The sequence below is a fragment of the Lagenorhynchus albirostris genome, chromosome 9, assembly GCF_949774975.1.
Source record: "Lagenorhynchus albirostris chromosome 9, mLagAlb1.1, whole genome shotgun sequence".
In the NCBI taxonomy this organism is placed as follows: Eukaryota; Metazoa; Chordata; class Mammalia; order Artiodactyla; family Delphinidae; genus Lagenorhynchus; species Lagenorhynchus albirostris.
In genome coordinates this window covers 37,673,677-37,689,686 of record NC_083103.1, presented here as the reverse complement: position 1 = coordinate 37,689,686, position 16,010 = coordinate 37,673,677, and the positions used below count along the sequence as shown (strand labels likewise).

The following is a 16,010-nucleotide window of genomic DNA, read 5'->3' as shown; positions in this document are numbered from 1 at the left end:
AAAATAAAGTTCCAATTGACACAGCAATTGCACTTATGGAAATTTTTAAGGTATATTAAAACAGGACAAAAAATACTGTGTGTTAACACATAGAATACAACTAGAACCTAGGCTCAAATAATTATAAACATTTTTTCACCATTTGTGCAGGGGCAGACCCAGGTTTTGTGGGGCCTGAATTATGCAATTTCAGAAGCCCCTTTTAAGGGAAACAGTACAAAATTACAAATATTAAATTTGTTACAATAGGAAATATTTATTTAGAATGGGAAAAAAGAAATCACAGTAAATCACCAATTTTAAGAAACCAACAAATACCTTAAAATGAAATCCAGAAAAATATGCAACTTACTTTTATTAGTAAGTAGCCTGACACACTTCTACAATCCTTTTTCTTTTTTTAGTAGACTTTATTTTTGGAGCAGTTTTAGCCACAGCAGTATTAAGCAGAAGGTACAGAGATTTCCCTTAGAACCCTTGCCCCCATTCATACGTAGCCTCTACCATTATCAACATTCCCCACCAGATACAATGTACAACATTTGATGCAACTGACAAACCTACATTGGTGCATCATTATCACCCAGAGTCCATAGTTTACATTAGGGTTACTCTTGGTGTTGTACATTCTATGGCTCTGGAAATTTATAATGGCAGATATCTACCATTATAGTATCATACAGAGGAGTTAGTTTCACTGCCCTAAAAAATCCTCTGTGCTCTGCCTATTTACAACCCTTTTTTAATATACTTTTTGCTGACGTTTCTTTGATCATTTTTTTATATAACAGTGACCTTGTAAGAACATTTTCTGTAACAAAAAATAAGTAATTCTGTCTTTAGCATAGTTAATTTTTAAAAAATTATAATTGGTAGTTTAGGAAATTATCGGTGGCTGAAAGTTTCTTTCAGCTTCACAACTTGTTATTGGTAATATTCTGTAAAGTTATTATTTTTTTTAGCTACCTAGTTTTTAAATTTTATTTATTTATTTATTTTTGGCTGTGTTGGGTCTTCGTTGCTGTGCATGGGCTTTCTCTAGTTGTGGTGAGTGGGGGCTACTCTTTGTTGCAGTGCGTGGGCTTCTCATTGCAGTGGCTTCTCTTGTTGCAGAGCATGGGCTCTAGGCGTGCGGGCTTCAGTAGTTCTGGCGTGTGGGCTCAGTAGTTGTGGCTCACAGGCTCCAGAGCACGGCTCAGTAGTTGTGGCACACGGGCTTAGTTGCTCCAGGGCATGTGAGATCTTCCCAGACCAGGGCTTGAACCCATGTCCCCTGCATTGGCAGGCAGATTCTTAACCACTGTACCACCAGGCAAGTCTTGTAAAGTTCTGACTGCTTGAATTTTCCTTCGATTTTCATGGTGTCAAATTTTCCTACCCTCACAGAAAGGATGGGGATATTTTCTACTGGGCAGAATTGTTTGTATAAAAAAACAATCATTTCTTTTCTTGAAGGGTTAAATTGTCTATAGAACCATCTGGGACTGTTGTTTTCTCTGGGGGAAGATTTGATCTTTTACAATAATTATAGAATAATCCAAGTTTTCATTTCTTCTTGAGTCAGTTTTTGTAAGTTGTATTTTTCTAAGAATTTGTTGATTTTTATCAAGTTTTAAGCTTTATTGCCAAAGTTGTTCATGGTATTCTTATTATCTTTTCCATGATTTGGAACAGGGAGTTATGGACTGATAATTGGTCCATATAATAGTCCATATATGGTTTATACAGTATAGTCTGTGTTCTGGACATACAGCTGGCCTGCTCTCCACATGGGTGGGTTCCACTCAGCGGATGTGGAGGGTCAACTATACTATGGCATTTTATATGAGGCACTTAGTACTTGCAGATTTTGGTATCTGCAGGCGTCCTGAAACCAATCCCCTGCAGATACCAGTGGATGACTGTGAAGTTTTACCCCAAATTATTACTATTGTTTATTAGTGCGTTATCTCCTTTTTAAAAACTATGATGTTTATTGATCATCCCCATGGTATTAAATAGGCTCATGTTCCCAAGAAGACTGTCATATGCTGTTTCCAAATGCCAAGGACAAATTGGATTTCACAAGCATTTGTTCAACATTTTTATGTGCTCTTTATCAACTATCAAGAACTACAGATACAGAATACAGCAACCTAGCTCAGCACTGTCTCCACTCGCTTGAGCCCTGTCTCCTGAGCAGAGTGAGAGGCAGCTCAGTACTTGTCAGGCAGGCCAGGAGGTCTGAAGCGATTGGGGTCTTTGCCGCTCCGGCCCCATTCATTGGCAAACTGGTCGGCCTTCGAGTCCTCCAGTCCGTGACCACTGTCTCCATGCTTGAAAAGGTCTGTAAGTCTCGGAATACTCTCTCTGGCATCGCTGGAATGGAAAAGGGCAGGTAGGGGATTACTCCAGGGCTGACGAGCAACAGCCCACCCTCCCCATCTCTCCTCTTTCCAAGGAATCAAGGACTCTGACAGGAGCTAGGAAAGAGGGAATGAAACCTGAGGCTGCCCGGGCTCAGCCCACCTCAGCCCTGCGGGTCCCCTTATGCTGGGTGAACAGCACCCATGGGGGAGGCTTGGGAATCGTCTGTCCCACCAGCCTTGCTCTGCTCTTCAGCCACTCAGACCCCACACAGGACACAGAGGGTGAGGGTGGATAAGAGGAGGAGAGGCCACAGCCCTACAGGACGTTCTCCAGGGCTTGGCCCCTCCTGGCTCTCCGAGGCTCTCACACCCATCCCTGCATCCTCAGGGCCCCTGGTACCTGATCACTTTAGCAGCCCAGGCGCCCCCAGGTCCCCTTTGGGCAGCGTCATAGTTGCCCCGGGCGTGGAAGTACTTGTCGGAATTTTTGTAATTGGCTTCTCTCATGTCAGAGTAGGCTCGCCACATGTCTTTAGCCCCTGGCAGGAAAAGAAAGTGATGATATGAACATGATCACGTCTCAGCAAAATAGAGAAAGAAAACATTTTCCTCCCACTGGGTCCAGATTTCAGCCTTTGACTAAGCCCTTGGAGATTATTATATTGGCTTGAAATGAATATTCCTTTACTTTTCACTTCCCTGGGTTAATGTTATGAGAATCATACGTGGTACAAGTTTTACTCTGTTTGATTCCATCCTAAGTCTGTTGGTACTTCGTTTTTGGTTGTGTGTGAAGAGGAGGTCGGATGCTCTTTAAGGGATGTTTGGTTGTACAATGGACCTCTACCTGGAAAGATACAGGAAACCCTCTGACCAGAGGTTGAGAACAAAGGCGATTCTGAGGGAGGTTGCAGACATAGGATGCTCCCAACCTAGTCAAGGGGAGAAATCCATCCCTGTGGACAAAGTGAGGACAACTCGGTCCTGGGTACATCTGAAAGTCCGGGGCATATTTGGACCTGGCCAACTGTCAAAATTCAATCAGCAGGTGATAAACGTGAGTTCCTTAAGACAGCTTTGAAGAAACAGGGTAATCAGATGCAGAAAAAGGGCAACTGACACACCAGCTCTAAATAAAGTTCAGTGTCCTCTCCAATAAAATAGAGGAGTATTGCCTCCCTCAGAGTGGTTACACAGAAGAACTGAGGAAATACAGGTTTAACGGCTAAAACTTTGTAGGTGCTCAGTATACTATGCCCTCTCTACTCCTTAGGAAGAGTGGGACAAAAAAAAGAAAAAGAATGAAGATGCGGAGCAGGGAGTTATGGACAGAAGGACTCTGATCAGCTAGAATTAAATGGCAAAGTTAAAAAAAAAAACTTATCAGGACAAAGAGAAAAATCCAATGTAGAGTTATAATCAGGGTTTATATGATGACTCTATGAGAAAACTTATCTTCATATTATATATTTGTCATGTTTGGCATTTGGAAAGATAGTTTTGTTGAGAGTTATGACATTCCTACTATACTTATTCCCACTGAGTTACTGATTTAAATAGATCCTTGAAGTCCAGACTTTCTTAAAAAGTATTTCCAAAATGCCTGGCATATCTTCTCACCTAAGGTCAGCAAAACCAGAGGTACTATGCACACTTCAGTGTGCATAAAAATCAACTGGGGTGCTTAATAAAGGCCAGATTTCCAGTCTCAACCCCTGGGATTGTGATTCAAGGGAAGGGTTGTGTGTGGCCCCAGGCACCTGCATTCCACAAAGCACCCCAGACCACGGGTGATTCTCATGCACGTGGCCCTAGAACAGCCCTTTGAAAAACACTGACCTAAGGGATGAAAAAATATTTTTAGCTGGGTCTGTGAGAATTTAGATAGAATGGCCAGCAAACTCTTAAAACAATTATTCAGTAACTATCACAGAAAAATAATAACACAAAATAATTTTGTGAAATAAACAAATTTTTGCTACTTCACTCTGGCTAGTGAGGTACATATCTCTTGCTATCAGTTTCTGGCCAGGTCTCAGCCTCAGTAGAACCATTGTCAAGGTAATTCATTGTGCCATTTATGGTGGGGAGAGGAGCTCTATCAAGTTGCCTTCTAGAGGCACCACATCCCCACTATTTGCCATTTGCTCAGATACAGAGCAGGACATGTGTTCACAAATCCCTCACTCTCCCACGTGTACTCTTGTCTGGGAGGCATAGAATACCTCGGTTAATAGCAAGGTCTGGGGGAGCTCAGTGTCTTGGGTTAAATCCCGCTCTGCTGGAGGACTTTGTTAGGTGTCTTAATTTCTTGGTGCCTCAGATTCTCTGGTAAGGGATAATGGTACCAACATTGCAGGACTAAAGGATTAAAACCTGAGGATGACAAGGAGTTCACTCACGCATGCGAAGCTCTTAGAACAGTGCCTAGCAGGTATTAAAAGCTCAGGTATTTTAGTTATAATTATTAAGTGGATGGGGAGGGTGAACATTCCCCACCCATTTAATGCACCCATTTCATGGTACCTGAGACTTGGAAATGAGCCATCCCTAGTTGCCCACGAGGGGGCAGCAGAGCCCCACTTGTATTTAGGGAACATGCACCTCCTGAATCCAGATCTCTTCCTCACTCCTGCTGGAAGTTGGGGCCCAAACTCTATGTGACCTCGGGCTTGGGAATCCCAAGGGTGCAAAGCTGGTCAGAAAAACCTGGGGAAGTGCTACCACGGAAACCAAGCTCCTTTTTTTTCCCTCTTATGGTCTTTGCCCTGTGGGGATGTGACCTCTGCTCCAGTGAATCCTGGGAGCTGCAAATGCATCCTTCCCCTGACCCATCCTTTGATCCTTACCTTGACCAGCTTCCTTGAGGAATGTACCCCATCTCTGGCTGCTGACGCCCAGGATCAGGAAGCAGAAAATGATGCCCGTGGAAAGCTTCATCCTGCTGCAGGGAGATGAGCAGACACAAACAAGGATGACAGGTCTGGGTTTTTGTTCTTGTTTTTGTTTTGTAATGTGGATACACCCTTGCATTCCAAAAATAAACTCCACTGAATTTTATCTCAATATATAGCCGATAGACAGATAGCATTACAGAGGATCCAGTTCTCATTTCCGTGTGTCTCATTGGAATCCCAATGATTTCCTGTGTGAGGGATTGCAACGGGCTTTTAGTATAAACCATTTCCAGTCCGGTCATCCCCTATCAGCCCTGAAACCCAGCTGCACAGCAAGTTTCCCAAAGGCATTAGGAGTCTGGGCACTATACCTCTCTGTAATATGAGATGAGGTGAACAAGGCACAAGCATTTACAAATGCTTGCTCTACGGATCACTGACTTCACACAGAAGCAGCATATGGAACCCCTACCCCCCAAAGTATTCACAGCTGGTGAATTCTGATTGTCAGAATAGTGGATTCAGGAAGGAAGCAGAGGGCTGGGCTGCAGCACAAGAATGCTGGTGAAGAGAGAGAATCTCCAAAGAGGAAAAGTTTGGAAAGTTCTAGCACCTCACCTTTGGCTGTGCCTTCCTGCTGAGGCTCCTGGCAAAGCTGAGCTGCCTGTGCTGCCTGCCTGGGAGACGGAGCTGGTGCTTTATATATTGACACTTGGCTAGAGGAGCAAATGAGAAGACAGGTTTGAACCAAAAGAAAAAAAACCAAACAGGAAAGAAAGAGATTTGGGAAATTCCTCTTGACAGCATTTCAAAACAGCAGCGTTATTCTTCACACACATCTAATTCTCCTGGATTGTGCAATCTGGCAGTTTTCAAGAGTGTAGCAAGTTGGGCTGCTTCTGTCTGTTTCCAGTCTCACTCCTGGTGGGGAAGGGTGTTTTTCCCCACACAATAATGTACTGACATTTGCTATGAAGGGTAATCAATATTAGAAAAAGAGAGTTGATTGCCTAAAGAATGTGAGGATACAGGGCAAAAGGAAGAGCAGTACGGGGCCATTGCAAGGGACAGCTCAGGATGAAGCTGGGACCCCAGGGTACAGGAGTCAGAAAGGAGGGAGATAGAAACCCAGGAAACCTGCGGGTGTAAGTCATCAGGAGGCAGAAGCGCATCGGGGGTGGGAAGGTGGTAAAACGTGCATCGAGCTCGGTTTGCCGGTCTTTAAGTGGTCGCGGCCCCTTGGAGAACGCGACCAGAAGGCAAGGTGGTCCCGGGCTCTCTAGCTTCGCGGTGATTGTAAAGTGCAGACCACTTGCCACGGAACATAGTTGAAACAGAAAATAGGAAGATGGCAGCAAACCCTTCAGGACAAGAGCATTAAAAATTAACCCCAGAGATAGCCTCATCTACCAGAGGGCAGACAGCAGAAGCAAGAACTACTATCCTGTAGCCTGTGGAACAAAAACCACATTCACAGAAATATAGACAAGATGAAAAGGCAGAGGGCTATGTACCAGATGAAGGAACAAGATAAAACCCCAGAAAAACAACTAAATGAAGTGGAGACAGGCAACCTTCCAAAAAAAGAATGCAGAATAATGATAGTGAAGATGATCCAGGACCTCGGAAAAAGAATGGAGGCAAAGATCGAGAAGATGCAAGAAATGTTTAACAAAGACCTAGAAGAATTAAAGAACAAAGAAACAGAGATGAACAATATAATAACTGAAATGAAAACTACACTAGAAGGAATCAATAGCAGAATAACTGAGGCAGAAGAACAGATAAGTGACCTGGAAGACAGAATGGTGGAATTCACTGCTGCAAAACAGAATAAAGAAAAAAGAATGAAAAGAAATGAAGGCAGCCTAAGAGACCTCTGGGACAACATTAAACACAACAACATTTGCATTATAGGGGTCCCAGAAGGAGAAGAGAGAGAGAAAGGACCTGAGAAAATATTTGAAGAGATTATAGTCAAAAACTTCCCTAACATGGGAAAGGAAATATCCACCCAAGTCCAGGAAGCGCAGTGAGTCCCATACAGGATAAACCCAAGGAGAAACACACCAAGACACATAGTAATCAAATTGGCAAAATTAAAGACAAAGAAAAACTATTGAAAGCAGCAAGGGAAAAACGACAAATAACATACAAGGGAACTCCCATAAGGTTAACAGCTGATTTCTCAGCAGAAATTCTACAAGCCAGAAGGGAGTGGCATGATATACTTAAAGTGATGAAAGGGAAGAAACTACAACCAAGATTACTCTACCCAGCAAGGATCTCATTCAGATTGGATGGAGAAATCAAAAGCTTTACAGACAAGCAAAAGCTAAGAGAATTCAGCACCACCAAACCAGCTCTACAACAAATGCTAAAGGAACTTCTCTAAGTGGGAAAGACAAGAGACGAAAAGGATCTACAAAAACAAACCCAAAACAATTAATAAAATGGTCATAGGAACATACATATCCATAATTACCTTAAACGTGAATGGATTAAATACTCCAACCAAAAGACACAGGCTTGCTGAATGGATACAAACACAAGACCCATATATTTGCTGTCTACAAGAGACCCACTTCAGACCTAGGGACACATACAGACTGAAAGTGAGGGGATGGAAAAAGATATTCCATGCAAATGGAAATCAAAACAAAGCTGGAGTAGCAATACTCATATCAGATAAAATAGACTTTAAATTAAAGAATGTGACAAGAGACAAGGAAGGACACTACATAATGATCAAGGGATCAATCCAAGAAGAAGATATAACAATTATAACTATATATGCACCCAACATAGGAGCACGTCAATACATAAGGCAACTGCTGACAGCTGTAAAAGAGGAAATCAACAGTAACACAATATAGTTGGGGACTTTAACACCTCACTTACACCAATGGACAGATCATCCAAAATGAAAATAAATAAGGAAACAGAAGCTTTAAATGACACAAGAGACCAGATAGATTTAATTGATATTTATAGGACATTCCATCCCAAAACAGCAGATTACACTTTCTTCTCAAGTGCGCATGGAACATTCTCCAGGATAGATCACATCTTGGGTCACAAACCAAGCCTCAGTAAATTTAAGAAAATTGAAAAAACAAATACCACATGATCTCACTTATATGCTGAATCTAAAAAAAATCAAAAGCTGAACTCATGGATACAGAGAACAGATTAATGGTTGCCAGAGTCAGGGAGTGGGAGATGAGTAAAAGGAGTGAAGGGCGTCAAAAGGTACAGACTTCCAGTTATAAAATAATTAAGTCCTGGGGATGTAATGTACAGCATGGCGACTATAGTTAATAATACTGTATTGTGTATTTGAAAGTTGCTAAGAGAATAAATCTTAAAAGTTCTCACCACAAGAAAAAAATTGTAACTATGTGTGTTATCTATACTTCTTGTGGTGATCATTTCACAATACAGTTGTCCCACAGTATCTGCAGAGGATCCATTCCAAGATCCCTGTGGATACCAAAATGCTCAGATGCTGAAGTCCCTTATATAAAATGGCATAGTATTCACACACAACCTAAGCACTTCCTCCCATGTACTTTAAATCATCTCTAGTTTACTTATAATATCTAATACAATGTAAATGCTATGTAAATAGTTGCCAGAGAACAACAAATTCAAGTTCTGCTTTTTGGAACTTTCTGGAAATTTTGGTTTTCAAATATTTTAGATCCAAGTTTGGTTAAGTCCTCCGATATGAAACTCATGGATATGGAGGGCCGACTCTATATACAAATATCGAATCATTATGTTGTACACATGAAACTAATATAATGTTCTATGTCAATTATATCCCAGCATTAATTAATTGAACATGTTACCTTACAGGGTACAGAAAGAATTCGGCACCATGGACCCTTTCTTTCTCCACTTATTGAGGCTACACATCATACAACAACTTCAATTTGATGGGTGAGTATTGAAGAGTACACTGCTACCCCATGTCAAATCATGGCACAGAAAGGGCATCACTTGACTAGTCTCAGCTGTGTCAGACAATACACACACCAACTAAAAAATCAACAAATTATTTGGAAATTACTAGAATGATTTAGGAAACAACGTGTGTATAACCAATTCACTTTGCTGTACACCTGAAACTAACACCACATTGTAAATCAACTATACTTCAATAAAAATTTTTAAAAAAGAAACAATGTGTGCTATGACCATATCTTTTGTTGAGCAGTTTTAGAATTTATGAATTTTGTTCATTTGAAGGATCAGTGGCAGAATAATTAAACTTAATATATGACTTTACCATCTAAAACTTTTAAAGTATCCCCCCTCTGGAAGCCCCCCGCAAGCAACCCAGGAAACAGGATATCACTAACACCACAGAAGCCCCTTGTGTCCCACTCTCTGCTGCATGCTTCTCCCTGACCTTTCTCCAAAGGTAAACTCCTTCCCAAATTTTGTGTTATCATTCCCTTGCTTTTTTTAAAATTGTTTTTTTTAATCACATATGCATATCCATAAACAATATATTTTTAAGGTTTTTCCAGTTTTTGAACTTTCTGTAAATAGATTTCTATTGTATGGATTCACTAGTCATTTGCTTATTTTGGTCAACAATATGTTCTTTAGACATAGGCATGTTGATGACTGTTGCAGTAGTTCTTCCATTTTCAATGCTGAAGACTATTGCCAAGCATGAATGTAACACAGCTTATTTCAACATTTGGGTTTTTTCTGTTTCGCTATTACAGTGTTGCTTCTGGCAATCTTGTGCAAATATTCCAGTACAAGAGTTCAAGAGGTAGAGACCTAGAAGTGAAATAGAATATGATTATGTTGAACCTTAGTTGGTAATACCAAATTATCTTTCCAAAATGGTTATATATATATATTTACAATACATATTTCTATATTTTATATATTTATATTCCCACAAGTAGTGGATACATGGCCCCCTTGCTCCACATCCTAGGCCATATTTGTTTTTTATGTCAAGTTGGTGAGTGATAAATAGTATCACATTGTAGTTTAAATTTGTGTTTTCCTGATTGTCAATGAGATTCCCCATTTTTACATATTGATGAGCCATTTGTACTTTCTCTTCTGTGAAATTTATATTTATTTCCTTTTCCTTTTTTATTGATTAGTAGGAGCTCTTTATATACTTCATATAAAGCCTTTTTGATTATGTATGTTACAAGTATCTTCCCCCAGCTTGTGGCTTTTATTTTCATGTTTTCAGTCATTTTCATGGGAGTAATGTATTTGGTTTTATATTTAACAAACTTACGATTCAACAAAATTATAATGTACAGCTATGCACTAATTCTTTTAAAATGCTTTCTTTCCCTTTATTTATCAATGTTTAGAGTAATAAGTTTAATCCCAGCAACTGCAAAGTTGTCTAATAAATTTGCTTTTTTAAAAAGTTTCTTTATGGTATCTTTTGATGAACACTAATGCTTACCTTTGTTGTAGCTTTTTTTCAATTAAGAACCATCTTTTAAAGTGGAAAATTATCTTATTCATTCTCTGACAACCAACTTCTATAACTTATTAATGTATTTGCTCAAGGTACAGAATATATATAACCTATGACGTAGCTATCTTTGCAAGCACTGTGGGAAGTAAACTTTAATTTTTCTCTCAACAGAGTTTTCTTAAAAAGCCAGTACTTTTTATTTTTTATTTATTTATTTATTTTTAGGCCATGCTGTGCCTCATGCAGGATGCTAGTTCCCCAACCAGGGATCAGACCCGTGCCCCCTGCATTGGGAGCTGAGAATCTTAACCACTGGACTGCCAGGGAAGTCCAAAGCCAGTGCTTTTTAAAAGAGTTTGGTTTGCTTCTTATTTTCACCTGGGAAATCTTTGAAACTTTCAACTTAGTTTCAAAGGTATAGCTGGTAGTCTCTACCCTTTGGAAGTGGATTACCTTCTGGTGTGCTGGAATCAGCTCATACTAGCTCAGGAGAGCTAACTGTTACATTTTCAGGGATTTTGCAAGCCAACTGTTAAGTCTTCGTCTTTTGAAATTAGCTGTGGTGGCAGTATTTACACCATGGAAATCGACAAACACTTAAGTCAGGGTTTTTTTTGTTTTGTTTTTTTGTTTTGCGGTACGCGGGCCTCTCACTGTTGTGGCCTCTCCTGTTGCGGAGCACGGGCTCCGGACGCGCAGGCTCAGCGGCCATGGCTCACGGGCCTAGCCGCTCCGCGGCATGTGGGATCTTCCCGGACCGGGGCACGAACCCGTGTCCCCTGAATCGGTAGGCGGACTCTCAACCACTGCGCCACTAGGGAAGCCCAAGTCAGTGTTTTTGTTTTTTCTTCCAGAGAGCCATCTCTTAATTCCCAGCACATGCCTGGGACTACTTCTAATTCCAAGTTCCACAGGTCCTTTCCTTTGTTCTTCTAGGCGCTGACAAACCAATCCTTGAGGCAAGGGCAGCTTCTGCAAATACACAGCTTCAGCACCAGAAAGGCTGGATTCCCCATTCCCTATCCTTCAGTTCACTCAGGGAGATTAAAAGAGATATTACATTCAAACAACTTAAGAAATATTAAATTCTTGTGTACACTCTTGATTATATGACTGCATTTTCTCCCCAAGAAAACAAACATGGGGGGCAAATGCATCCATCAGAAAAGGAAACATTTTTTACACAGCTGCTCTGAGCTTCCTGAGACCAGGACCTACACTTGCCTATATGTTTATCTGGTAGAGGGCAGCAGCTCCCTAATACTGAGGCGAGGCAACCTGCTAGGAGGTGGGTGGTTTCTGCTCTGGGGGGCTTCTCACTCTTCCCATGCTCCAAGAGTGCGGGAAAACACCCTCCACTGGACTGCAAGTGTCATAAAGAAATGACCGACTTCCTAGAATCACACACAAGTCTAACACAACTCACTATCAAACCTAGAAACAGCCATTTAAGAGAACAGATCTACCGCGTTTCTCCTCTCAGTCAACCACTGGTGGCTCACACGTAAGACTGCACCTGCATTCTTCTGGCAGAAGTCACAAGACAGCATTCAACAACAACAATGACTGGACTTCCCTGGTGGTCCGGTGGTTAAGACTCCATTTTTCCAATGCGGGGTACGTGGGTTTGATCCCTGGTGGGGGAATTGGGATCCTACATGTCACATGGCGCGGCAAGAAAACCCAACAACAATAACTGCAACACAACCAAACCCAATAATTATCCTACCTTTAAACGACTATAGCATTTCTCAGCATAAAAGCTCTTCAGCAGCATTATTCTGAGCTGGTTAGAACCAGTTCACAGAGACAGAGATTCCCTATACAGACCCAAATGAGATTAATCTGAGTTCCCCTTTCCTTGTTCAAATTTGGGCTTAATACAGAGTCACTGTTCTCAGATATTCATATAATCAACTTACTGGTGACACACCGTTTGTTAATTTAGATGAACCAACACCCTCAAGGTTATTTGTTTAAGTAAGCATCCTTTTGATGCAAAGAGACATAGACATCTTTAGGAAAACAAATAAGTATTAGATAAGTAGAAGTGGTTGTCAAAGATCTCTCCTCCCAGTATCCTCCACTAAAGCCAGATGGTTTTTCAAGACAGTCTGCTAAAATCTCAGGGGACAGTTAATTCTAAGTTACACAGATTGTTGTAGAAAACCGATAAAGAATGAAGCTGGACAGCCATTTTAAAGAAGCTAGAGTAACTTGGTTCTAAAACAAGAGTGGACAGTACAAGAAAACAATAGTCCCATTTCAATTCCAAAGGTGCAAAAAATTCAAAACACAGCATAGTGTTACCAAACCAAATATGAGTATTAAAGGTGCCTCATAATTGAGTGCGGTTTATTCTTGGAATGCCAACATTACAGAATCAATGTAATTCACCACAATGATAGCTTAAAGGAGAAAATAATATTATCTCAACTGATTTTTAAAAAGCATTTGATAAAGCTGAAGGCATATTTATGGTTGCTTTTTAAAAATCCTTTAGAAAACTACGTATCAAAGTGAAATTTCTTAATTTTATAAGGTTATTTGCCAAAAAGCTATAGCACATATTTTATTTAATGGAAAAACCTTTAATTCATTGCCGTTCAGGATCTGGAATGAGAAAAGGAATGCTACTATCACCACTGTTGTGTAACACAGCTCTGGAAGCCCTGGCCAATGCCACAGAAAATTTCGAAAGTAAGAGATACAAGGATTGGAAAGGCAGAGATGAAACTGTCATATTTGCAGTTAGTATAATCTTCAACCTCAAAAAGCACACAAAATCAACAAACTATAGAATTACTAAGGAAATTTAATAAGGTTGCCCAACACTTGATCCAAAAGCCAAATCATTTCTCCATAGCAGAAATAACAAAATGGAAAATATGATTAATAATAATAAACAATTCATGGTAACAACATAACTATAAAATTCCTAAGGACTGGTTTCACCAGTAATACACAGCACCACAATGGAGATTTCAAACCTCTAACAAACACCTTAAAAGATGATTCAAACAAATGGAGAGAAGTTCCTGGCTCACTGATGGGATGACTTAATATTGTAGACATGTTGATTCTACCACAAATTAATCCACAAATTTAATGCAATTCTAATGAAAATTCCAGTTGAATTTTCCCAGAACTGAAGAAAATTACTCCAAAATTCATATCAAGAAGTAAAGGTTCATGCATACAAAAGTCAATCCTAAAAAAGGAGAATATTAAGAAGAGGCACTTACCATATGAGGTGTTAAGATGTACAGAAGAGCACAGTAAAAAACAGTAGTATTTGCTCAACAAAAGATATATTGACCAATGGAATAGAATAGAGAGTACAGAGCTAGGGTCACACATATAGGACATTAGTATACGATCAAGGAGACATCACAAATCATTGAAGACAGGATGGGTTACTTAATAGTTTTGGAAAGAGAAAAATAAAACTGGATCCTTACCTAATACGTATACAAATGTTCACTCCAGAAGTATTAAATACATAAACATGAAGGTAAAACTATAAAGTTAATAGAAAAGAATATCAAATAATATATTTGTGATGTAGAGATGAGGAAAAAATTCTTAAACAAAACTTCAAAAGCGGGCTTCCCTGGTGGCGCAGTGGTTGAGAGTCCGCCTGCCGATGCAGGGGACACAGGTTCGTGCCCCGGTCTGGGAAGATCCCACATGCCGCGGAGCGGCTGGGCCCGTGAGCCATGGCTGCTGAGCCTGCGCGTCTGGAGCCTGTGCTCCGCAACGGGAGAGGCCACAACAGTGAGAGGCCCGCGTACCACAAAAAAAAAAAAAAAGAAAAGAAAAAGAAAAAAATAAAACTTCAAAAGCACAAAACACAAGACATAAAATGGTATTTCATTACATGAAAATTAAGAATTTATTTTCAGATAGAGAATGGGAAAAGACAACGTCTAAATTACGGCAAGGGATTAATATTTCAAATATACAAGGAACTTCTGTGAATCATTAAGAAAAAGACGGCAACCCCAATAGAAAAATGGGTGAAAGGTACACAAAAAATAGTTTACAGACAACACACTAGAAGTAATAAGCTCACAGAGGGATGCACAAATCATTAGTAACCAGAAAAACGCAAATGAAACAAGCAGACGTTACATGCATTGGGCCAGAAAAAAGATGACATCCGCAATGTGCCATGTATATCAAAAGAGTGATATTGCTGGCGTGCACATCCTTGTTTTCACTGTGAAGTGTCACTCTGCTGTCCAGGAGGGCAGCCCGCCCATATGCCCTCCAACAGTTTTGAGGGTTTCTATAGCTCAGTGCCGTTGCCTTGGCATGAACCAGCTGTCCACTTTTCCAGTCTAAAAGCTTCCATCAAAAAAGAATTTTGCTTCAAATACACAGATTAGTGTCTAAATAATAAATAAAGTATTACAGGGTTGCTCTCACAGGACACAGTGACAATCTCTGATGTCTCTTTTGTCGTTGTTGTTGTTTTAAAAAACTCCTCTGTTAGAAATAACTTTTCTGGATACAGTTTTTGTGATCCTATCTGCTATTCTTGCAGCTCCAGGAGAGAGGGAACATTTTCTATTTCTTATCTTGAGGAGACTTCTTTTGCCAGAGACGAGTAGGGCCTATAGTTTTCAAGGTCAAGTGCTGGAAACACATTGTTTAACACTGAAAGAGATGCAGTCCTGAGAGAAAAAGAAATCATATGGAAAAGAAAAGGTCAGAATAGGATTATTAACAGATGGAATATGGCACATAAAGATTAGGGACATCTGGGCTTCCCTGCTGGCGCAGTGGTTGAGAGTCCGCCTGCCGATGCAGGGGACGCGGGCTCCTGCCCTGCTCAGGGAGGATCCCACATGCCGCGGTAGCGGCTGGGCCCGTGAGCCATGGCTGCTGAGCATGCGCGTCGGGAGCCTGTGCTCGGCAACGGGAGAGGCCGCAGCAGAGAAAAGATTAGGGACATCTTTTTTCCTCTTATCTTCCATTATAAATTTTTTATGTGACTCTGACAGGTTTATCGATTCTTATTTTATAATCGTTGTTCATTTCGGTGCGTTATTTATGTGTACGTATGTGTTTGCACATTTAGTGTTGTTGTGGGGAGGTGTGTGTGTAAAGAGAGAGAGGCATATACAAGTCAACTATATTATAAATGGACATTTGCTGTTTTTCCTTATCTCATCCTTGGAATCCCGATCAGGACAGGAACTGGGTTGTTGGTTTTCTTCATCATCATACTCAGTACCTAGGAAAATGCCTAGACACAGGCAGACTTAATGAATCTTATTGGACAAA

General features: G+C 40.5%; 1 protein-coding gene across 1 annotated transcript; it reads right to left on the bottom strand.

Moving 5' to 3' along the window:
* Nucleotides 1–2,070: 2,070 nt before the first annotated feature.
* On the bottom strand, nt 2,071–5,906 carry LOC132525228 (serum amyloid A-2 protein-like). Its single transcript, XM_060157764.1, has 4 exons — nt 5,864–5,906; nt 5,198–5,292; nt 2,749–2,887; nt 2,071–2,358 (listed from the first exon to the last, which is right to left on the bottom strand). Exons 2-4 carry the CDS (start codon nt 5,286–5,288, stop codon nt 2,196–2,198), a joined length of 393 nt encoding a protein of 130 aa, XP_060013747.1. The 5' UTR covers nt 5,289–5,292; nt 5,864–5,906; the 3' UTR covers nt 2,071–2,195.
* Nucleotides 5,907–16,010: the final 10,104 nt, after the last annotated feature.